The sequence below is a fragment of the Crocuta crocuta genome, unplaced genomic scaffold, assembly GCF_008692635.1.
Source record: "Crocuta crocuta isolate KB4526 unplaced genomic scaffold, BGI_CrCroc_1.0 scaffold267, whole genome shotgun sequence".
In the NCBI taxonomy this organism is placed as follows: Eukaryota; Metazoa; Chordata; class Mammalia; order Carnivora; family Hyaenidae; genus Crocuta; species Crocuta crocuta.
Window position 1 is genome coordinate 3,381,245 of NW_027531899.1, and position 25,688 is coordinate 3,406,932.

General features: G+C 37.5%; 1 protein-coding gene across 1 annotated transcript in view; it reads right to left on the minus strand.

The window, feature by feature from the left end:
• The window catches only part of ZFP14 (ZFP14 zinc finger protein), a 126,594-nt gene that overhangs the window by 99,178 nt on the left and 1,728 nt on the right, over positions 1-25,688 (minus strand). Inside the window, exons 2-4 of the mRNA XM_077773751.1 lie at positions 17,372-17,442; positions 15,042-15,168; positions 14,661-14,756 (exon numbers count right to left, since the gene is read on the minus strand). Coding sequence (XP_077629877.1) covers positions 14,661-14,756; positions 15,042-15,168; positions 17,372-17,380 — 232 coding nt within the window. The 5' untranslated portion in view covers positions 17,381-17,442. The remainder of the gene's footprint in view (positions 1-14,660; positions 14,757-15,041; positions 15,169-17,371; positions 17,443-25,688) is intronic.

The window sequence follows — 25,688 nt, forward strand, 5'->3', positions numbered from 1 at the left end:
ATAAGCACTATAGTAGTGATGACCAACTGACAAGAAGAGCATTTGTAGGTTTAATGAGAAGGTAAAAGATATAAAAGCAGTGATCTGCTATTGAAAAAGTTACCAGATTCAGCTGTAAATTTTTTAATACACACTCAGTTAATTACAAGCTTTGTTTTCTTGGGCAAAGTAGTTCATGTTTCTGAGCCCTCAACTCTCTGTCTACAAAATAGGAATAATAACTCTTATAATCATTGAGGGAATTGTAAGTGATATATAAGAATATTTGGCATAAGTGTTCAATATTTGAGAGATAATACAAAACAATTTCTATATGAAAATGGGCATATTAGTAGGCAAGTGCAGTGTTTTGAAGACCACACTATGGAAAAGACTAAAGCCAAAAAAGTGAAAATCATTCTAGTACCATCTTTTCTCTCATATAATTATTTAGCAAATACTGCCTAATCTTGCTCCTAAACAGATCTTAAAACTCTTCCTCCTATCTTCAATATCTAAGTATCTCTTGAACTATTGGGACAGTGTCTTTCTTACCTAGTTTTCCCACTTGAGGTCTGCAATCTTGAATCCATCCCTTATGGTAGTTCTCTCACAAGAAAAGCCAAACTCTTGAACATGGTCTACAAAGCTCTGAATGATCTAATTGCTGCCTGTCTCTTCAAACAGATCTCAGGCTATGCTCCCTTTTGGTTGCTAAGCTCCATCCACGCTGGCCCTACTTTGCAGTTCTTCAAATGCTCCCAGCTTTTAGTCCCTCTTAATAGTCTTTGCAGGTACTTTTCTTTAGGTCTAATAGGTGTTTTTCTTTGCTGTTGTTGTTTACTCTTGGCCTTGATAACAAATACCCATTTTCCAAATCTCCACTTAAAGGTCATACTTTTGAGGCTTTTCCTGGCTCCGTGACCAAATTATACTCTCCTTGCAATTACAATTTTAGCACTCTGTTGTACTCCTTAACAGGATTTTCACAATTTGTAATTACATATTCATTTAGGTTTGCTTAATATCTTTTTCCCTGAATAAGTGTCAAGTTCTATGAAGGAAAGGAAATGTCCATTGTCTTCATCAGTGTGTATCTAACTCTAAGCACCGTATCTGGTATGTACTGGAAGATCAACAAATATTTATTAACTGACTCAATAAGCAAGTCTTTAAATGTATACTCCTTAGAACATTCTTCTAGAAAAAAATGGACACACTCTTTTCAAACACAGCACAGTGAATATATGCATTTATTACTGTTCCTTCGTGAAGTCCCACTAAAGTGACAGTGATGAGATTGAACAAGAAACTCCACAAGGACAAAAAATAGGAAAGAGCAGCAACAAAGTGTTGGAAGCTAGCGTAGATGTCATGGTAATAAATAATTTGTTAACCATAAACACACTGAAACTTAGGTTGTAGATTGCTCCTATTGTAGAATTGTTATTTCTAAGAACTATAATCAAAAAGCACCTTTGAAAGTAGGTGCAGGAGGGGTTCAAAAAGTAAGATTAAGTGAAAATCTGTAAGAAACAGACAGACCCCAGATACGCAAACCCATACACCTCGCATAATCAGTACACTTTCAGAATGTGGCAACCAAGCTCATTTTATTGACTCCCAGAAAGAAAGTAAAGGATTCCATTCTGGAGGAAACCAACCCAAGAGAAAGTATCTGATAGGTGGTATCAGCCAACAAACTGTTCTAGGAAGATCACTCTACAGTGACTAACACCAATAAATCTACGCTTCTTCATACACAAATAAGCTCAAATTAGCTTTTTAAAAATATACATATTTTTAATTTTTGAAACTTTTTCTTTTGAGAGAGTGTGTGCAAGCAGGGCAGAGAGAGGGAGAGAGAATCCCAATCAGGCTCTGTACTGTCAGAGCATTGCCTGATGTGCAGCTTGATCCTATGAACTGTGAGATCATGACCTAAGAGGAAATCAAGGGTCTGATGCTTAACTGACTGAATCACCCAGGAGCCCCCCTATCAGCTTTTTAATACCACAGTTTTATATGGACAGACAGCCTTGAGTCACAGGCAGTTTCAGGAAAATCTTAAACATGAGAGATTAAAATGGACAAAGGAAAAAAACACTCAGAAAAGACAATGGAGAAAAATTCAAAAGAAGAATGCTTTTAAAAATACATAATGCACATGTCATAAGAGAATAATGTCAGAAACAATATTCAAAGAAAAAGATCTTTTATAAAAATTAATATGAGAATTAAAACAATAAATTCATATAAAAAGTACAAGAAAAGGATTCAAGAGCAAAGACAAGAAATTTAAGCTCTGAACTATGAGTGTTCAATCATTCCAAAAAGTTAATGAGCCCATACTATATGTCAGACATGGGTGCCAGGCACTAGAAATAAAATGTGAACAGGGGCACCAGGGTAGCTCAGATGGTTAAGTGTCTGACTCCTGGTTTAGGCTCAGGTCATGATCTCATAGTTTATGGGTTCAAGCACCGCATTGGGCTCTGCCCTGGCAGTGCTAAGCCTGCTTGGGATTCTGTCTCTCTCTCTTCCTCTCCTCTGCTTGAGCACGCATGCAGGCAATCTCTCTCTCTCTCTCAAAAAAAGGGAACATTCAAAGTTTGAAACACCGACAATAGAGAAGACAATGTGGAATAAACAAGAAAATAGTACAAGAAAATTTCAGAGATTTTTGTTTCCAGAATGAAATGTCTCATTGAGTGCCCAAATAAAAGAACAAAATCAACATCATGATACCTCTACTTGAAATATTAGAGCATTATAAATAAAGATAAATTCTAAAAGCTTCCAAAGAGATTAAACAGATCACATGAATGAATTAAGAACCTGAATAAGTTATATTTCTCAACAACACTAAATGCTAGATTTTAAAAATCTGTGGGGCAATGCCTTCAAAACTTGGAAGTTCAGATTTTCAACCTAAAATTACATCTCCAGGCAAATTATCAGTGACATTTTCAGACATATTCAGACATTCAGAAAATACACTTTTGTTTTTTAAAGATTTTTTTTTTAATTATCTCTACACCCAATGTGGGTCTTGAACTTACAACCCTAAGATCAAGACTTGCATGCTCCGCCGACTGAGTCAGCCAGGCACCCCCACAGAATACACTTTCTATTTACGTTTCTTGCATACTTTCCTTGGTTGTTTTTGGAAGATGTGCATCAGAATAATGAAGGAATAAACCAAAAAAGAGGAAGGCAAGAGATCCAACAGTCAAGGTAGACAAAGGTATCCAAGGCATCCAAACAGAGAAGAGAATAAAAAGGAATGTAAAGGAGTATGGTAAAGGAAATCAATGGGACGATAATGAAGAGAAATTCTTCATAGCTATGTAAGTCTCAACTGGGGCAGAAGAACAGAGGGTTAGAGGAGAAATGTCTCTTTTACCTGATGTGTCTGAAAAGAATTAGATTAATGAGAGATACTCAGAAAACTCAGCAATTCTCAATTAAGACAAGGATTAATTACATGGAAAAGAATAAGTCCTAAAAGAAGTGAAATGTGGGGCACCTGGGTGGCTCAGTCAGTTAAGCATCCAACTTCGACTCAGGGCATTATCTCATGGTTTGTGGGTTTGAGCCCCGTGTCAGGCTCTGTGCTGGCATCTAGCTCAAAGCGTGGAGCCTGCTTCGGATTCTGTGTCTCCCTCTCTCTCTGACCCTCCCCTGCTCACGCTGTCTCTCTCTCTCAGAAATAAATAAAACATTTTTTAAAAAAAGTGAAATGTGATTATAGAGCTCAGCAATGAAAGCCATTTTACATAATCATGAAACGAGCCGAATAATACTTTAATTTAAAAACTGTGATGTAGGGGTGCCTTGGTGGCTCAGTTGATTAGGTGTCTGTTTTCAGCTCAGGTCATGATCTCACAGTCTGTGAATTCGAGCCCCATGTCAGGCTCTGTGCTGACAGCTTGGAGCCTGGAGCTTGCTTCGGATTCAGCATCTCCCTCTCCCTGCCCATCCCCTGTTCACGCCTCTGTCTCTATTTTCTCAAAAGTAAATAAACATTAAAAATTTTTAAAAAATAAAAATTGTGATGTAATTACATTTGGAGGATGAAAAAAGTATACACTAAATCTTCAAATTCCACAGTGAAAAGTCAATCATCATGAAAACTAGAATTCATGAAAAAAAATTCTCAGAGGGGATAAGATAGAAATGGTGACAAAAAAGTGGTGGGAGTCCTAGGGAAGGAAAATTATATGGAAAATAAACTAAATGTAAGATATGAGTTCTGGAAGGAGAACATGGTGATGACACAGAGCTACCAATAAAACTAATTTCCAGGGTTGAAGAAGCCTCTGAGTAAAAAGAAGTTCCCTACTGTGTTGAGCAGAAATTTTGAGGAGTTTTAACCAGATGTATCTTGGTAGAATTTCTGAGATTCAAAAGAGGGGAGGGGAGGGGAGGGGAGGGGAAGGGAGGGGACAAAGAAAAAAAACTCGACAGAAATAAAAATCTGATGAACCAGGTCGTATCTTACATTTGTTTGATGCTGCCCCCAACAATTTCTCTAAAGTTTTGAACTAGTTATCAGCATTGAGATATCAGATTTAATATGAAAATCTGGGTTTCTGACTTTCCTTGAAAGACATTACGTGGAAGCATTGGGCCAGAATTGTCACATGACAGCTTTCTCCTTGACTTAACCAGTGCTTACCCCTCTAACATGGTATAATTCTGTCTCATTAGCCAGTATCCCCACTACTCTCTTATCTCATAGGGACCCTCAGGTGAGTCTCAGTTGCCATATACATTTACAGTATTGCCTTTCTTATTTAAAAAAAATTTTTTTTTAATTTTTTAAATTTCTGAAAGAGAGAGACAGCGTGAGCAGGGGAGGGTTAGAGAGAGAGGGAGACACAGATTCTGAAACAGGCTCCAGGCTCTGAGCTAGCTGCCAGCACAAAGCCCGACGCGGGGTTCAAACTCACCAACTGTGAGATCATGACCTGAGCGAAAGTAGGACGCTTAACCAACAGAGCCACCCAGGCGCTCCAGTATTGCCTTTCTTAATTTCACCTTCATTCCTGGTAGGTTTTGGCTGGATTTGGAAATCTGGGTTAACAGTTTTTTAGCACAATAAAATTTTGTTCCACTTTCTTCTGGCCTCCATGGTTTACAAAGAGAAAAGAGAAATCCAGTCATTCAAATAATTTTTTCTCTATAAATAATGCATTATTTTTCTATAGTTCTTTCATTACTTTTTTGGTCATCCATTTGCAGCAATTTGATTATGATGTGTCTGGGTATGGATTTCTTTGTTTATCTTGTTTGGGGTGGCTGAGCTTCTTAAACTGGTATATCTTTCATCAAATTTGGTAAGCCATTATTTCTTCAAATACTTTTTTCAGTCCTGAACTTTCTCCTTCTGGACTTCAAGGACATGAACGTTAAAACTCTGTTGTCTCGGGGCGCCTGGGTGGCTTACTCGGTTAAGCGTCCGACTTTCGCTTAGGTCATGATCTCGCGACCGACTTTCGCTTAGGTCATGATCTCGCGATTTGTGGGTTCGAGCCCTGCGTCGGGCTCTGTGCTGACTGCCAGCTCAGAGCCTGGGGCCTGTTTCAGAGTCCGTGACCCTCTCTCTCTTTGACCCTCCCCTGCTCATGCTGTCTCTCTCTCTCTCTCCTAGAAAAAAAACAAAACAAAACAAAAAAACCTCTGTGGTCTCATAAAACCCTGAAGCTACATAGTCTTTTGAAGTTTTTTTTATCTTTATTCTGGTATTTATGTTAACTGATTTGATTCATCTTCAAGTTCACCAATTTTTCTGTTATCTCCACTCTACTGAGCTTATGCAATCAGTTTTAAAAATTTTGGCCACTATATGTTTGAGTTCTAAATTTCCATTTGTTTCTTTTTTTTTTTTAATATTATTTATTTATTTCTAGGAGAGAGAGAGAGAGAGACAGCGTGAGCAGGGGAGGGTCAGAGAGAGAGGGAGACACAGACTCTGAAATAGGCTCCAGGGTCTGAGCTGGCAGTCAGCACAGAGCCTGACGCGGGGCTCGAACCCACGAACTGTGAGATCATGACCTGAGCGAACGTCGGACGCTCAACCGACTAAGCCACCCAGGTGCCCCTAAATTTCCATTTGTTTCTTATATACCTTCTATATTTTAATTGAATTTTTGCTATGTAGTTTATGGGTTCTGTATATATATTTTAGATATTACCCTTTATCAGACATATGATTTACATACATTTTTCTCCCATTATGTAAGTTGCCTTTTCATTGTTGACAATTTCAGTTGCTCTGCAGAAAATTTTCAGTTTGATGTAGTCCCACTCACTTATTTTTGCTTTTGCTGTCTTTGCTTTTGTTGTCAAATCCAAAAAATCACTAAGGAACTAACAGTTTATTGCCTACATTTTCTTCTAGTAGTTTTTGTGGTTTCAAGTCTTATGTTCAGGTCTTTAATCCATTTTGAGCTGACTTTTCTGTATGATGTAAGATAGCAGTCCAGTTTTCCCAAAACCATTTATTGAAGAGACTATCCTTTCCCCACTATATATTATTGGATTCATCAAAAATTAATTAACCATATATGTGTGGGTTTAATTCTGGGCTATTTTGTTCCATCGACTGATGTATCTGTTTTTATGCCAATACCATACTGTTTTGATTTTGATAGCTTTTAATATAGTTTGAAATTAGGAAGTGTGATTTCAAAGCCTCCAAGACTGTTTTTTTTTAATGTTTTATTTATTTCTGAGAGAGTGAGAGAGAGACAGCATGAGCACGGGAGGTTCAAAGAGAGAGGGAGACACAGAATCTGAAGCAGGCTCCAGGCTCTGAGCTAGTTGTCAGCACAGAGCCCGACGCAGGGCTCAAACCCACCACAAACTGTGAGACCATGCCCTGAGTTGAAGTTGGACGCGTAACCGACTGAGCCACCCAGGCGCCCCAAGACTGTTTTGGCTATTTGTGTCTTTTGTGGTTCTAGACAATTTTATGACTGTTCTATTTCTAGAAAAGGTACCATTGGAATTTTGATAGGGATTGCACTGAATCTGTAACTTGCTTTGGGTAGTATCTATTTGTGCTTTTTTCAATTTCTTTCATCAATGTCTTAGAGTTTTCAATGTACAGGTCTTTCACCTCGTTAGCTAAATTTATTCCTATTCTTTTTGATGCAATTGTAAAAGGGATTTTCTCAATTTCTCTTTATGAATGTCCATTATTAGCATATAGAAATGCAACTTATTTTTGTGTTTATTTATTTATTTTGAGAGAGCGAGAACTTGCAAGCAGGGGAGGGCCATAGAGAGATAAGAATAATCCCAACGAGGCTCCATGCTGTCAGCCCAGAGTCTGAGGCTGGGCTTGATTCCACAAACTGTGAGATCATGACCTGAGCCAAAATCCAGAATGAGATGCTTAAGAGACTGAGACACCCAGGTGCCCCTGCAACTGATTTTTATATACTGATTTAGTATCCTGAACCTTCACTGAATTCATTTATTAATGGTTTTCTTAGTGGAGTCTTTAGAGTTTCGTATATATAATATCATGTCATCTGCAAACAGTTTTATTTCTTCCTTTCCAATTTAGATGCCTTTTTCTTTCTTTTTCTTGCCTAATTATTCTGGCTAAGACTTCCAGTACTATGTTCAATAAAAGTGGTAAGCGTAGGCATCCTTGTTTTATTCCTGATCTTAGAAGAAAAGCTTTCAGGTGAGTATGTTAGCTGGGGGCCTATCATACATGGCCTTTATTATGTTGAGGTACATTCCCCTCTACACCACTTTGTTGAGAGTTTTATTTATGGATGGATGTTGAAAAAAACATTTTTAATGAAACTTTACTTAATGTAAATTTTAAAATTTATATGGAAGACAAAATATAACCAGGAACTTCTGAAGGAAAGGGTGGAAAGTTCTGTCTCGCCAGAGATCAGGACATTTTAAAAAGTAAGAGCAATTAGGACAGGGATAGATAAAAAGGCCAATGCAATAAGACCTATATATACATAAAATTTTAATATATGCAGAAGGAACATTATGAATCAGTAGATCAGTGGAAAAACAGATGGACTTTTCATTCAGTGGGGAAAAGAGAATTTTTTTATATGGAAAAAAATTACACTTGATCTATCTCAAATCACTCATAAAAATCAATTTTTGTTATGTTAATAGAGCTTTAATAAGAAACCCAAAACAAAATTCTTGAAAGAAAAAAAACGGGAAAATTGGGTTAGGAAAAGGTTTCTTAAGACACAAAGATATGGGGTCACTGGCTGGCTCAGTCAGTAGAGCATGCTTCTCTTGATCTCAGAGTTGTAAGTTTGAGTCCCATATTGGGTGTAGAGATTGCTTAAAAATAAAAATCTTTAAGAAGAAGAAAAGAGGGACACCTGGGTGGCTCAGTTGGTTAAGCATCCGGCTTCAGCTCAGGTAATGATCTAAGAATCTCACAGTACATGGGTTTAAGCCCCACATTGGGCTCTCTGCTGTCAGTGTGGAGCCTGCTTGGGTCTTCCGTACGCACCTCGCCCATCTCTCTGCCCCTCCCTAGCTTGTTCTCTCTCTCAAACTAAATAAACAAACTTAAAAAAATAAAATTAAGGGGGCGCCTGGGTGGCTCAGTCGGTTAAGCGTCCGACTTCGGCTCGGGTCATGCATGATCTCATGGTTCGTGGGTTCGGGCCCTGCATCAGGCTCTGTTTTGACAGCTAGCTCAGGGCCTGGAGGCTGCTTCGGATTCTGTGCCTCCCTCTCTCTCTGACCCTCCCCTGTTCATGCTGTCTTTCTCTCTCTCTCTCTCAGAAATAAAAACATTTAAAATTAAATTAAATTAAAAAAGAAAAAGAGATTTAAAAAAAGACCCAAAGATATGAAGCATACAGCAAAAATATGTAGATTGTTTAATTATATATAATTAACTATTAAATATATAATTTAACCATACTAATATACAGAATTACTATTCATTAAAGATATCATAATGTGAATACAGAAACCACAAGAGGAAGAGATGTCTACAAAACAGGCTATTGACCAAAATTAATATCCACAAAATATGTAAGAAATTCCTACAATCTTAGGAAAAGACAAATAGCTTAATAAAAAAATGATCAAAATGGCATTACACAGAGAGGCACTAATGGTCAAATAAGGAAAGGTGACCACCTTTAATAGCAGCCAGGAAACCTTAATTTAAAACAATGAAATAAGATTTTATAGGGGCACCTGAGTGGCTCAGTTGGTTAAGTGTCTCAGGTCATGATTTCATGATTTGTGAGTTTGAGCCCCATGTCAGGTTCTGTGCTAATAGCTCAGAGCTTGAGCCTGCTTCTGATTCTGTGTCTCCCTCTCTCTCTCTCAAAAATATACATTAAAATTTTTTTAATTAAAAAAAGATTTTATACTCATCAGATTATTAAAAAACGAAAAAAAATCTTTTAGTATCAATTATAGGGAAAGACAGTGATATAAATTACCTAGTAAATCTGAGTAAGCATGTATGCCAAGACCCAGAAATTATATTCCCAGGTATATTTCCTAGTAAATCTCTTGCATATGCAGGTCTAGAGATTTACATGTTATTATCTTATAATTTTCTTTTCATTATATTATATACATCCTATTGTGTATACAGTATATTTTTATATAATAACTATACTTCTTTGGTGGTGGGAGGAGAGAAAGAGATGGAGCATGAGTGGGGTAGAGGTAGAGAGAGGGAGACACAGAATCTGAAGCAGGCTCCAGGCAGTGAGCTGTTAGCACAGAGCCCAATGCAGGGCTTGAACCCACAAACTGTGAGATCATGACCTGAGCTGAGGTCAGATGCTTAACTGACTGAGCCACCTACATGCCCCACTATACTATTTTTTTTTTAAATAAAAAACTTAATGGATAGGCTGAAGAGCCAAATAGTCATAGACGTGGAATATAACAGTGAACTGATACAAATCAAACCAAGGAATTCCATGTAAAGGCAGTCAAAATTGAAAAACGATAAATGGCAATAGATACTAAAGATGATCCAGATATTCTATTTAATGGGGGCTTAAGAAAAAAGGAAATGGTAACAAGGTAACATTTGACTGTCAAAACCTTCTTATCACCAAAAATAGATAGGAGTCCTCAGATCGAAAAATACTACCAGAAGAAAAATATGGGGGGAATATACGTAACCACACTAGAATACATCATAGTAAAAATTTAGCTCATTAAGGGAAAAGATTGGGAGAATATATTCTCTTCATGGTCTTATAGTAAGCAAAGATTTCTTTTTTTTAATTTTTAAAAAATATTTATTCATTTTTGAGGAAGAGAGAGAGAGAGCACGAGGAGGGGAGGGGCACAGAGAGAGGGAGACACAGAATATGAAGCAGTCTCCAGGCTCAAGCTATCAGTACAATGCCCAATGTGGAGCTCGAAATCATGGACCGCAAGATCAAGACCTGAAATGAAGTCGAATGCTTAACGACTTGAGCCACCCAGGCACCCCAGCAAAGATTTCTTAAAGAGGACAAAAAAAGTACAGATAATATGATTTTGTGGGTTTTTTTTTTAATGTTTATTTGTTTTCTTTTTCTTTTAATTTTTTTAATGTTTTATTTATTTCTAGGAGAGAGAGAGAGAGAGAGAGAGACAGCGTGAGCAGGGGAGGGTCAGAGAGAGAGGGAGTCACAGACTCCGAAACAGGCTCCAGGCTCTGAGCTGGCAGTCAGCACAGAGCCCGACGCGGGGCTCGAACCCACGAACCACGAGATCATGACCTAAGCGAAAGTCAGGCGCTTAACCGACTAAGCCACCCAGACCCCATGTTTATTTATTTTCAAAGGCAGAGAGACAGAGCATGAGCAAGAAAGGGGCAGAGAGAGACAGAGAAAGAGAGGTAGAAAGAAAATCCCAAGCAGGCTCTCTGCTGTCAGCGCAGAGCCTGATGCGGGGCTAGATTTCATGAATCATGAGATCATGACCTGCACTGAAATCAAGAGCTGGATGCTTAACCAACTGAGCCATCCATGCACCCCTGTGATTCTGTAAAGATTCAAAAATAAATTGAGGAAGAATTTCTTACATAATGTCCAGTGAATGTGAAGCACAAAGACTGATAAATTTGGCTAAAATTAAAAACCTCTATTCACAAAAAGAAATCCTAAAGAGAGGTAAAAGACATTTCAAAGTGGGAGAAGATATTTATAATTTTAGAACATCAAATGTACCTAGAAACAAAATATATAAAGAATCCTTAACATATAATTAAGAAAAACAGAGACAACTCAACAGAAAGACATTTTTAAGATATCTGAACAGGTAATTCACTAAAGAATTTCAAGAGTCCAGGGGTGCCTGGGTGGCTCAGTCAGCTGAATGTCTGATTTTGGCTCAGGTCATGATCCCACAGTTCATGGGTTTGAACCTCACATCGGGCTCTGTGCTGACAGCTCAGAGCCTGGAGCCTGCTTCAGTTTCTGTATCTCCCTCTCTCTCTCTCTGACCCTCCCCTGCTCACGCTGTGTCTGTCTCTCTCTCAGAAATAAATAAGACATTAAAAAAAATTATAAATAAATAAATAAGAGTCCAATGATATGACATGTGTTAATCTCATCAGTAAAAAGGGAAATGCAAATTAAAACCACACTGGAGTATATTGTACACTCAAAAATTTGAAAAACTCCAAACGTGACAATACTGTATGTTAGGAAACGTGCAATAATGAGAGCTCTCATGTTCTGCTGGTGGGATTATAAACTAGCACAGGCATTAAAAAAAAGTTGAACATTTGGCAGCTGAACATATGATATCTTATGATCCACTCACTTCTCTCCTAGTCCTAACACACAGAAAATGTTCATAGCAGCTGTCTGTAAATGTAAACAACCTAAATGCCTATGAACAGTAGAACAGTTATATAAAATGAGGTATACTCATATAATGGAATGAATCAAGGCTAACAAAAGCAATACTATGTATGAATCTTAAAAGCAAAATGTTCAATAAAAAAAGCAAGGCATAAGAGTGCCTCACTGGCTCAGTCGGTTAAGAGACTGACTTTGGCTCAGGTCATGATCTCACAGTTAGGGAGTTCGAGCCCTGTGTCGGGTTCTGTGCTGACAGCTCAGAGCCTGGAGGCTGCTTCGGATTCTGTGTCTCCCTCTATCTCTGCCTCTCCCCACTCATTATCTGTTTCCCTGTGTCACTCAAAAATAAATAAACATTAAAAAAAAAGCAAGACGTGGGGCGCCTGGGTGGCTTAGTCGGTTAAGCGTCCGACTTTCGCTTAGGTCATGATCTCGCGGTTCGTGGGTTCGAGCCCCGCGTCGGGCTCTGTGCTGACTGCCAGCTCAGAGCCTGGAGCCTGTTTCAGTCTGTGACTCCCTCTCTCTCTGACCCTCCCCTGCTCACGCTGTCTCTCTCTCTCCTAGAAATAAATAAAACATTAAAAAAAAAAAAAGCAAGACATAAAAGATTACATATAGTATGATTCCATGTCTATAAAATTCAACCTCAACTAAAACTAAACTATATATATTGTGGATGGCACTCTTAGTAATGCTATGAAAGGACACAAAGATATCTGTGCTGGTAGTGTTGTAGTTCTTGACCTGGGTAATGGTTCCATGAAAGTTCATTTTGTAACTGTTTAAATGTTCACATTATTTGTAATAATTTCCAATAAAAAGAATGACAATATTAACTTCTGGTAGGCATATCTATCTCCTTAGGCATAAGCAGCAGACGGATACAAGAAATAGAAAAAGAAGCTGACATACAAAGTAACAGAAATCGGAACTTATTATTGAACAGGCAGATAAAACAAAGATGAAACAAGCTAAATGATGCTAAAGTGTGTGCGGGGCTGGGGGGAGGGAGGTTAATGGATGTGGACTCTTCATTTATAGTTTATTGCAAAAGAAATTAAAAATGGATTTAAAGGGTATAAAACAAATCACAGAAAATCAAAAAACAACAATAATATAAATTATAAAATTTGTAGAGAATAGTTAATTTTCTAAGATCAGAAATCACAATAACCACTTTTAAGGAGCTGACTACGAACACATTAAAACATATACATTAAAGACACCAATGTAAATTAAAATTGAAAAGTAAAAGCACCTTCTGGAATTGGGTACATATTGTTTTATTACATAAAGTCCATAAAAATTGAGAAAATAAGGATAGTAATGATAAAAAGGGTAAAATTTACTGGTGAACAAGTTAAAGACAATAGCACCATTAAGATGAATATGTCCACTCTCACTAGTACTCACTATAATGACATGAAAACAATCCAGTACACCAAGAAATTATAAAATTGATTAGGGACAATAATGGCATTAAAATTGTGTAAGGGGAAAAATGTCTATAATTTTAGAACTACAAATTGAGATTATGCAAAGGTAAAATGACATGAAGTCTTGGATTTATTTAAAAATACTTGATCAACCAGGATAGATAAAGCATTAGTCCCCTGGCTCCTCCCTGAACACAGCCAATGTACCTCTGCTTCAGGTCCCTGGAATGTTTGGGCTTCCTCCCTCTGTAATCTTCTTCCTTCCACTAACCAGATAAAATGATTTACTGCTGTATTTCTTCAAGTTTCTGTCAAAATGTCACCTGATTGGAAAAGTTTCTCTTACCCCATCATATAAAATAGCATCCTCTACCCCCTTTCTCTATTCTATTTTTCTTATTAGCACTGTTACATGACCTATATACTCATTTATTTTTATACCTCTCTCAGCACTAGAAGGTAAACTCCTGGAATAGAGATTTTACATATTCTGTTCACTACTATAACATCAGTGTTAAGAATAGTGCTGGGCATACAATAGGTACTGAATGAATGAAGGTGCTGTCTTGATTCAACTTGTTCATACCAACTTTATCTTTGCTAGCTCTAAGTTCTCAGTGGACCTACAGAGCCTTTACTTCCAACATTCTATCTAAAGTTAATAACATGCACGCTCAAACCACCCTCTATGATATTTATATGGGTCAATTTCTCTTCTATCCCCTAGCCCTAATTTTTTCTGAGCTCCCTATTTTAACCTCTTTTATGATGGTTCTACTTTACAGAAGCTATATATAGTTGTGTTCTAGTATGCCTATTAAGCTATAAATTCTGAAATTGCTTATTCCTTTTTTAAATTTCTGCAGTACCTAGGAGAGTACCTCACACGTTCAAAAATCAGTAAATGTTTGTTGTAAGTATGAATGAATCAATGACTACATGAGCTACTTCATCTAAAAAACCCTAAAGAAAATAAGCCTTTGGCAATGTAGAAAAAAAAATATATGTCAGGAGACAGTGATGCTTTTTTAAGACTAAATACAAAAGAGGATGAGAAGGTGATGAGGAATTAGGTCCAAAATATGGATAGAAAGGAATATTATTAAGAGAGGGTAGAGGAGGGCACTGGCTGGTTAGAACTGAGCAATTATAAGAGGAAATAAAAAGAAGTATAAGAGGAGAAAAGCAGGTAGAGAGTATTAATTAAGTAAGAGGAAAAGGTAAGGTAATTTGAAAGCTCATGCTGAAAAGCCTTACTTTTGTACAATAGTGTAAGGGGAGATCCCCAGACAGCACCTCAATCGCTTCTCGGCCTTTTGGCTAAGATCAAGTCCAGATAGCACCTCAAAGGTGCAGTCTCTCCACTGACCAACTGGGTCATTACCTGCCAAGCCTCACTTACCTGGCCACTGGTCTCTTGTTAGTTCTCTGTCAACCAACCAAGGCTCCTTCCCCTGCTCCAAGAAGGAGATCACATCTGGTTTAGAAACAGAATGTCCTGCTCACAAAAGAAGTAAGGAGATAAGTTTATGATGAGAATATCCCAGGATTCAAATTCAGTCCCTTCATTAAGAATCAAAGAAAGGTATATCAGGTTATTGGAACATAACAGAGGACTTGAAACATCCCCCATAACTCAATGCAGCTTCTTTTTCCTAACACTGCAATATTAAAAGCATTTCTCTAAGAACAGGATATAGAAATACCTACTTGAAAGGTAGATATTTCACACGGGAGAAAATAGACCTGAGGGCAGAATCTGATTATGGACTGATGTCCTTACCCATTGATACCAGGTGGCTGTAATTCTCCAACATCACATCTCTGTATAAATCTTTCTGATCATCATTTAGGCATTCCCACTCCTCCTGAGAGAAGTCTATGGACACATCACTGAACATCACTGACTCCTGGAACAACAACCATGTATATGACTTGATTAATAAAAAGAAATGTTTTATGTTTCTGTTTTGGTTTTCTTTTCTTTTTTTGGGGGGGGGGTGGTGAAGGAAAGAGAGAAGAATAAAGGTAGAGGTGAAAAATAGCAAGCATATAGAGTGGGGCTGGATGTTTGGGACGCAAGTAGAGGACTGTAAACAAACAAGCAGGACTGAATCTTATGTTTCCATGTTTATTCTGTTTCCGCCAGACAAAACTGGGAAAGTGCAAAATCCAGCTAAGAGAGGCATCCCAATTAAGTGAAACAGCATAAACAAATGGCTAGCATGATCCTTGCCATTCAGTACAGGGGAGCTCTTTTTTTTCTCTACTTGCCATACAATAAGTCATCAACACATGTGAGCCTCTTTCCTTTTCTTCTTTTCCCAAGTAGCTAAGAGTAAAATTTCAGAATAAAGGATAAAGAGAAGACACTACAAACACCCAGAGGAGATCAGATCATATAAAAGGCATCAAGAATCAGAGAGGCAATGAGGTTCTCAAGAACACTACTAAAAACAAGAAACGGTAAGAATAATTCTTCAATATACTGATAGAGAAAAAAAAATTCTGACCTAGATTCCATAACTAAACTATCATTCTGTCGTGAGTGTTGAAAAATAAATTTCTAGACATAAAAGGACTCCACAATTTCTTAGGAAACTACCAGATGTGCTCCACCAAAAGGAAGGGAATATACCAGAAAAGAGGAAGACGTAGTATTCAAGAAATAGGTGAATTAACACAGGAGAACAGTGAAGGAAAATTAGGAAAACAACAACAAAATGGAAGGCTTGGGAAAGCTAGACAGCAGGCCCAGAGAGTAATGGGACCAGGTTTGAGCAGGGTGAAAAAGGGAATGGGGATGGCAGTCTCCACATGCAAAATGAATTGATGCATTTGACCTGATAGAAAACATGGACAATGAAGGAAATGATAGGGAAAAAAAGCAATTAACCGCAGGAAAAATGAAAGATTGTAACAGAATGGAGCTATGAGCTGGCTTAGCAGCGAGCAATTATCTGCAATCATAATACTGTGTACACTACTGATTTGACAAAAAATTATAATTAATAACAGAATGAGAGGAAATGAAGGGTGCAATTCAAGTGTCCCTTCCACTTTGTAGTAAGTCAAAAGAGTAAAACTGATTCATTAGAAGACAGCAATTAAGCCATATTCAAGACAGTTGAGAGCAGTCACCTTTTGGGAGGGAGTGATGGGGCAAGACTGGAATAGCACTACTTTACTTGCAAAATGTGTAAAATGACTTTTAAAAATATCTGTTAAGGTATAGGTGTCAGAGTTTTGTAAGAGCCACGAGTCATATCCCAAATATGAAAGGCTCATACACCAGGAGATCTTTCCATGTACTAAGACTGATATCAAGCAAAACCATTCCACATATTTTCTTCTTGGAAACCCTTAGTTCGTGATGATCAGGGGTTTTCCCTATAAGGTGCCCCTAATTATTTATCTCCATCTCATCAAATCACTGTTCAGGCAAATTATATTAACAAATGGGAAACACATTTCTATTCTGTCAAGGTTTTTGGCAGAAGTCTAAGACAGAAGATGCTGAACAACTTAATAAATGAACTTATAAACGTTGCTTAAAAGAAGAGGGAACTGGGAAGGACACTGGGTTTTTATGAAGAAATGAGGGTCAGGTTCCTGAATGGACCATGTTAACCAGGGTAAAATTTTTTTTTCGGAGCCTGGTCTCAGTCAGACCATTTTTACATTATGTAATTAACAATCTCTCTGTGAGAACAAATAAGGATTCTTGATGGAATCCATAAGCGATTTTTTGATGATTTATAATCTGATTACAACCTCTTCAGAGAAATTTGTTATTCAACCACTTGGCCCTTAACTGTTACAAGTAATCTTGAGAGTATAAAAATCTTAACCAGACCTTGTTTCTTTTTTCCAACAATGGTTATGAACCAATTCTTTTTTTCAATAAATATCTCCACCAATTTTTGAATTGACTTATTGGAGATCTTTTGCTTTACAGCAAGGGTAAGAGAACTTTGGTACCACTTTTAACTAAACTGTCTGAAAAGGTTTTTGTTTTTTAAACACCAAAAATATCATGATGAAGAAGGCAAATGTTTACATGTACTATGGGTAAAAATGACTCTCTTTGAGCAAAAGGAAATACCATCTCACCTGAGCCATGGCTTTGGTATTTGCAGAAAAAGACCAGTCTTCGTCTGGGATCCTCTTGGAAAAGGGCAGAACTGGGGAAGACAAAAGAAGCTTCATAAGATCCCAATTGCCCCATAGCTCCCAGATGACCATTCCCCTCTGTTTACCCCAAACAAATACAAATAAAAAAAAGGGTATCAGTGAGAAAAAATGGGCAAATCTTTCATTATCCCCTACTCCAGACACCTCAAACTTTGACTGAAGTAGGATAGATCAACAATCTAATATGGGCTTGGAGAATATAGTGTATATATACACATAGACACACAAAGATATACTTTTTTTACACAAATGATAGCATATTATACACACTGTTACACACATTGCTATTTTTACTTAATGTATCTTGAACTGGATCCTAACTAGTACTACAGAGTTGTAATTCCCTTAGCTACATTGTATTTCATTAAATGTATACATTTTTATTTAACAATCTGCTGCCCATAACCATTTGGGGTTGTTTCTTATCTTCCACTACAACAAATAATGCTGTAATAAATATCCTTGTTTATCAGCACCTAGGCGGCTCAGTCCCTTGATTTCGGCTCAGGTCATGATTTGATGGCTTGTGAGTGTCAGTTCCTGCTTGGGATTCTCTCTCTCCTTCTCTCTGCTCCTCCCCTGCTTGTGCACACAGGCTCACTCTGTCTCTCTCAAAATAAAATAAAGTTTAAAAAAATCCTTGCATATATACCATCTTACCTGTATATGAATTCCAAATAACTCCTAAAAATTGATCATATACATTTTAGTTTGGATATACATTTGTCAAAACAGTTTTTAATGATCTGTTCTTTATAATCCAGTCCTGTGTCCTGACCAAGAAATAACTGGCTGATGAACCAGAGCCTATAATCTTGCACAATTGGAGACAACTTTTGGGGTTAATGAATCTTAAGAAAACAAACCCAGAAAAACACAGCAATATTACAAAAACTTTAGGAAGATGTTTTAACTGGCAAAACACTAGGAAGGATTTAAAAAGTATAGAAATAATGTAGCAATGGACTAAATCTGTATCTCTAATGCTTTAGAATAGCTTTTTTAAAAAATTTTAAATGTTTTTTATTTATTTCTAGGAGAGAGAGAAAGAGAGAGACAGCGTGAGCAGGGGAGGGTCAGAGAGAGGGAGTCACAGACTGAAACAGGCTCCAGGCTCTAAGCTGGCAGTCAGCACAGAGCCCGACGTGGGGCTCGAACCCACGAACCGCGAGATCATGACCTAAGCGAAAGTCGGACGCTTAACCGACTAAGCCACCCAGGCGCCCCTAGAATAGCTTTTAACTGTAAGTGTAGTAATAAAATTTGTAATAATTGTATATATGATATGTGCTTAAGATGTTTAAAATGGTCCAAAGAACATTATACTAAAATATTAATAGATGTTTAAGGGGAGTAACTAAATTTAAGATCAAGGCGGAAATGTTTAATAAAATATGTTCCTTTTGTTTGTTAGATATAGGAATATAATAAACTGAGCATTATAAAAGCATAAAGGCCAGTGAGCATCCCTATGTACAAAGCTCCTTATGGTTAAGCAATTTATCAATAATTGTATGTAAAAGTGACCACCCAGGACAAAAAGCCTTGTTATCAATTATTTAATGGACACATCTATCCTAGCACTTACTGCATTGCACTAGAGGCATATATATATATTTCAGGAAATGAAAACCAAGGTAATCCACAAATGTCTCTTCTTAAAACCTGAAAGCATTCCTTTAATATTTTTATTATTATTACCATTTATTAAGCTCTTAGTTTTTCTTTTCTTAATCGACCAGCATAATCTATTTTGTGCCAGACATTGTGCTCGATACTAAAGAATCAACAGTGGGGCGCCTGGATGGCTCAGTCGGTTGAATGTCTGACTTTGGCTCAGGTCATGATCTCATGGTTCTGGGTTCGAGCTCCGCATCGGGCTCTGTGCTGACAGCTAGCTCAGAGCCTGGAGCCTGCTTCAGATTCTGTATCTCCCCCTCTCTCTGACCCTCCCCTGCTCACGCTCTCTCTCTCTCTCTCAGAAATAAGTAAAATATTAAAAACAATTTAAAAAAAAGAATCAACAGTAATTCAGAAAGACTTGGAAATAGCTCTTTCTCCCATACTTCTCACTTTAAGTCCCCCTTTCTGGTGTCTCCTACTGGTCTTTCCTTGGTTAAAGGGACATTCTCAAGTCCTGCACCTTTCAAGTTTGTTTGTTTGTTTGTTTTTAATTTGAGAGAGAGTGTGTGTGCGCATGAGCAGGGGAGAGGGGCAGAGAAAGAATCTTAAGTAGGGTCTACACACAGCATGAGTAGAGCCCAAAGCAGGGCTCAGTTCCACCACCCTGGAATCATGACCTGAGCGGAAATCAAGAGTTGGACCTTCAACTGACTGAGCCACCCAGGAGACCTGGGCAGGAAACATTCTTATTTCAATAGCTCCATGTTATGTCTGTTCTATTTCCAACCCGCTTTATCTTTGCTCCTAGAGTATATCATCTCCAGCTGAATTCTTGCATCTGGGGAATCTGCCTCTTTCTCTCTTTCTTCCCTAAGTTTATTTATTTTTGAGAAAGAGAGAGAGTGCGCACAAGCGGAAGAGGGGCAGAGAGGAGAGACAGAAGATGCCATAACAGCAGAGCCCACCGTGGGGCTCGAACTCACCAACTGTGAGATCATGACCTAAGCCCAAACCAAAAGTTGAACGCTCAACTGACTGTGCCACCCAGGCGCCTCTGACCCTTTCGGTTAAACCCAATAATCTCTGTGGCCAAGACTGTAGTATGCTTCCAAAGTGACCATACCTTGGGTATGGAGCACTGCCAAAAGATACCACTATAGACAAGAGAGTCCTATGAAATCTAAATAAAATTTTTTGAGAATTTTGCACTCTTCTAAATAAGCAGCCAGTCTTTTAATGAAAGTATAATGTTTTAAATTGTTTCCAACATTATCCTGCAAATTTCCTGTATGCTAAGAATTTTATTTGTCTGTTAGTAACAGAGACCTGAAAAGTAATTAAATTAATTTTTCTGATATGAGAAGGCTAGATGCAGGTAGTGTATGCCCTGGGCCTCCATGGTGGTTTTCGACACAATATCTATCATCCAATTAAAAACTGCTAGACATGCAGACACAGAACCACAGACAATTCAGATATTGGAGTTGGCAAACAACTTGAAATAGCTATAATTAAAATGTTAAATACAATTAAAAAATAGGCAAATGGAAAAGATAAAGAATTTAAACAGTTTGGGGCACCTGGCTGGTTCAGGCACAAGAGCACACATTTCTAGATCTCAGGGTCGTGACTTTGAGCCCCACATTGGATATAGAGATCACCAAATAAATAAATTTAAAAAAAAAGGAAGGAAGGAAGGAAGAAATTAAGAAGTCATTGCATGGTTTTACCATGAGACCAGACAAGCAGAAGATAGAATTACTGAACTCAGGGGCACATGGATGGCTCAGTCAATTAAGTGTTCGACTTTAGCTTAGGTCATGTTCTCATGGTTCATAGGTCTGAGTCCCACATAGAGCTTTGTGCTAATTGCAGGGAGCCTGCTTTAGATTCTGTATCCTTCTCTCTCTGCCCCTCTCCCCTACCCCTCAAAAATAAACATTGAAAATTGTTTTAAAAGAAGAATTACTGAACTCAAAGACAAGTCAAAAAAAAAATCCACATGAAGTAGAAAAAAAGAAGAGAAAGAACAGAAGTGAGTTTAAGACAAAAGGGACACAGTCAAAAGATTTACCGTATATGTAAGCTGAGTCTCTGAGAAGAAAAGAGGTTGGAGAGTAATAACTCTCTGAATTGATTAACTGATAAAAAGCCTCAACAGGGGCGCCTGGGTGGCTCAGCTGGCTGAACGTCCGACTTTGGCTCAGGTCATGATCTCACAATTTGTGAGTTCAAGCCCCATGTTTCTCTGTACTGATAGCTCAGAGCCTGGAGCCTGCTTTGGATTCTGTGTCTCCCTCTCTCTCTGCCCCTCCCCAACTCATGCTCTGTCTCTCAAAAATAAATAAATGTAAAAAAAAATCTTCAACAGAGTTTCAAGCTCAGCAAACCTGAAGAGTAATAATCAGGAAAATACACAAAACAAAAAGCAAAACCACAACCCAAGAAAAAAGTTTGGAAGTACACAGAAGAAAAAGCATGTTAGCAATACCACTGATGAAAAAGGATAACAAATGAACAAAATCAAGAATGAAAAAGTAAACATCATGATAGATGCCACAGACATTAAAAACAATAATACTAATAACTTTATGCTCTTAAATTTGAAAGCTTAGATGAAACAAATTCTTTAAAAAAATGTCAAAATGGACAAAACAGACAAAAACCTTAAAACATCTGAAGAGGTAAACTGATTCCATAGTTTAAAATCTTTCTATCAAGACAAGTTCAGGCCCAGATAGCTTCACCAGTGAATTCTTCCAAACTTAAGGAAAAACTTTAATCTTATATGTAGTGAATAGAAAAACACAGGGGATTCTTCCTAACTCATTTTATGAGGCTAATACAAGACTGATATCAAAACAAAGGCATAAAAAGAAAATTATGGGCCAATATTTCTCATGAACATACATGAAGAAGTTCTACAAAGTATTAGCAGATCTAACCCAGTGAAATTGTTACAGTTTAATACATTAAGGACAAATAAGGTTTATTTCAAGAATGAAATGTTGGTTCAAGATATGACACTTAAGATAATTTACCACATTGATGATAATAGTAAAAAAATATATCCTCTTGATAGACACAGAAAATGCATTTGCTAAACTCAGCCCTCTTTAATGTAAAAATCTTAGCAAATGAGAATGAGAACTTCCAACTTGATAAACAGCATCTACAAGTAGGTGTTTTGTAGATGCTAGAAACAAGGACAATATACAAAAAATAATTATACTTCTATCAACAAACTGGAAAATTTTAAAAATTTAAATACCATGTACAGTTTCAATAATAAATGTCAAATACCCAGGTACAAATCTAACAAAAGATGTGCACTGAAAACTGCAACAATGAGGGAAATTAAAGACCTTAACAAATATAGACATATGCCATATTTATTAATTGGAAGATTCAATACTGATCGGATGTCAATTCTCCCCAAATTAATGTATAAATTCACAAACAAAACTCCAGCAAGAATTTTTCATTTTTGGTGAGAATTAACAAGTTGATTCTGACAAACAGCCAAGACAATCTTAAAAAAGAAAAACGGCTGGAGAATACTGTAGATTTCAAGACAGTGGCATTGACAAAAATAAAGAAATAAAACAGAATTACAGTCCAGAAAGAGGGTGACGTATATATCACCTGATCTGTGATAAAAGCTTCCTGCATTTCAGATGTGCACAGATGGTGTTTTCAATAAACAGCACAAACAAAAATTAATGCAAAATGGACCACAAACTTAAATATGAATGCTAAATCCATAATATAAGAAAATAGAATATCTGCGGGAACTTGAAAATATACAAAGATTTCTTTTCAAGATATGAAAAAAGCACAATCATAAAAGACAAAGGCCTGTCCTTTGGATTCTGTGTCTCCCTTTCTCTCTGACCCTGCCCTGTGCATGCTCGCTCTCCCCCTCTCTCTGTCAAAAATAAACAAACATTAAAAGAAAAAAGACAAAGGCCTAAAAACTTGCTAGGAAAATGGGAGAAGACAGATACATAGGATAAGAAAGTACTCAAAAATGATGCCATGTTGAAAGGACACAGGAGCTAATTTAAAGTTCCTATGGCCAAATCTGGGGCAATTTGAGCAAAAATTATATAACAATAATAATGGATTAAAACTCAGAAAAAATAAGTATCCATGAATTAATAAGTCATTGAATAAACACATGAGGAATAAGGGACAGCTGTACAGATATTTTTTTTAAAAATTTTAATGTTTTATTTATTTCTGAGAGAGAGAGACAGACAGACAGACAGACAGCATGAGCAGGGGAGGGCCAGAGAGAGAGACACACACAGAAAGTGAAGCAGACTCCAGGCTCTGAGCTAGCTGTCAGCACAGAGCCCAACGTGGGGCTCGAACTCACAAACCGTGAGATCATGACCTGAGCTGAAGTCGGACGCTTAACTGATTGAACCACCCAGGTGCCCCACTTTACAGAATTTAAATTAATAAATACAGAAGGAATGATGGAAAGAGAAAATCACTACTAGGCACACATCACAGTAATGGTTGTTACACAAGAACTATCGATGGGTGAAAGTATGATAAGAATGGTATCTTTTTAAGCTTATTTATTTAAATAATCTCTACCCCCAACATGGGGCTCAAACTCAGGACCCTGAGATCAAGGGTCTCATGCTCTTATGACTGAGCCAGCCAGGGACACCCATGAGACCAGTAGTTTTGGAGAGTCTCAAAGCATCTCTCCCTACAAGATACTTATTAATTAGAAAGAGAAGAATAGTTTTACAAAGAAGAAACCTGGCAGATACCACCTCAACCAAGTGATCATTGTTAACATTACCAGTAATGAGATATAGTGGTATCATTATGACACATTGAGAAGAACACAAACATTATTTTTGTGATCTTTTAGTCAAAAATGCATAGTCAAAATTTAACCATGTAGAAAAAGAAGACAAATCCAAATTGAAAGATATGTTACAAAAAAAACTGGCCAGTACTCTTCAGAAGTATCAAGGTCATGAAAGATAAAAAGGACTAAAGAACTATGTCTGATGGTCAGGGACAACTAAATCAATGAAGTATTTTATATTGGGCCCTGGAACAGAAAAGAGCACTAATAGGACAATTAGCAAAATTTAAGTAAGGTCTGTAAATTATTCAAAAATCTTAAATCTGTGTAAGTTTCCTGATTTTCATCATTGTACCATGGGCACCTGAGTGAAGAATATATAGGAATTCACGGTGCTTGGGTGGCTCACTAGGTTAAGTGTCCAACTTTGGCTCAGGTCATGATCTTGTGGTTCATGGGTTCAAACCCCACATTTGGCTCCGTGCTGATTGTGTGGAGCCTGCTTGGGATTCTCCCTCTCTCCCTCTCTCTCTGCCCCTTCCCCACTTGCACACTGTCTCTTAAATAATAGGTAAACTTAAGGGGGCACCTGGGTATCAGTCTATTAAGTGTTGGACTTTGGCTCAGGTCATGATCTCACGGTTTTTGGGTTCGAGGCCCGCGTTGGGCTCTGTGCTGACAGCCTGAGCCTGGTTCGGATTCTATTATCTTTCGCTCTCTGCTCCTCCCCCACTTCCACTGTGTCTCTCTCTCTCTCTCTCAAAAATAAATAAGCATTAAAATTTTTTAAAAAAATAATATACTTAAAAAAAAGAAAATACAGGAATTCTTTACACTACATTTACAATATGAAAATAAAACGTTTTCTTTAAATGAAGAAAAAAATTTTTAAGGGCAGTAAGCAAAAAGACCTGAACAGACATTTTAAAAAAGAGGATATACAAGGGGCACCTGGGTGGCTCAGCTGGTTAAGCATCCAACTTCAGCTCAAGTCATGATGTTGTGGTTTGTGAGTTAGACCCCCTGAATCCGGCTCAGGGCTGTCAGTGCAGAGCCTGCTTTGGATATTCTGTCTCCCTCTCTGCCCCTCCCCCACTCCTGCTCTCTCTCAAAAATAAACAAAGTTAAAAAAAAAAAAAAAAACTTTGGGGAAAAAGCAAAAAACAAAAAAATCCCAGGATATCCAAATAGCCAATAAACCTGTGAAAAGATGCTAAACATCATTAGCCATCAGGGAAACAAATTAAAACTGCAATGAGGGGTGCCTAGGTGGTTAAGCGACCGACTTCGGCTCAGGTCTTGATCTCACACCTCATGAGTTCAAGCCCCACGTGGGGCTCTGTGCTGAGGGCACAGAGACTGGAATTCTCACTTTCTCCTCTCTCTCTGGCCTTCCCGACTTCCGCTTTCTTACTCTCAAATGAAATAAACTTAAACAAAAACAAAAACAAACTTGTGATGAAATTCCACTACACAACCACCAGAATAATGAAAAGACTGCCAATATCAAATAATAAAGCCGATGTGGAGCAAGTAAAACTGATACATTGCTGGACGAATTGGTACAACCACATGAGAAATTGGTAGAATCTACTAAACAAACGCCCACCATTTGATCTAGCAATTCCACTCCTAAAAATATTTAGCCAAGAGAAGAGCATTTACATGTTCACCAACAACAGAGAATGTTCATAGCAGCAATACAATTTGTAATAGCCAAAAAATATAAACTATCAAATGTCCATCAGCAGTGTAAGCAATTAATACATTGCAATACAT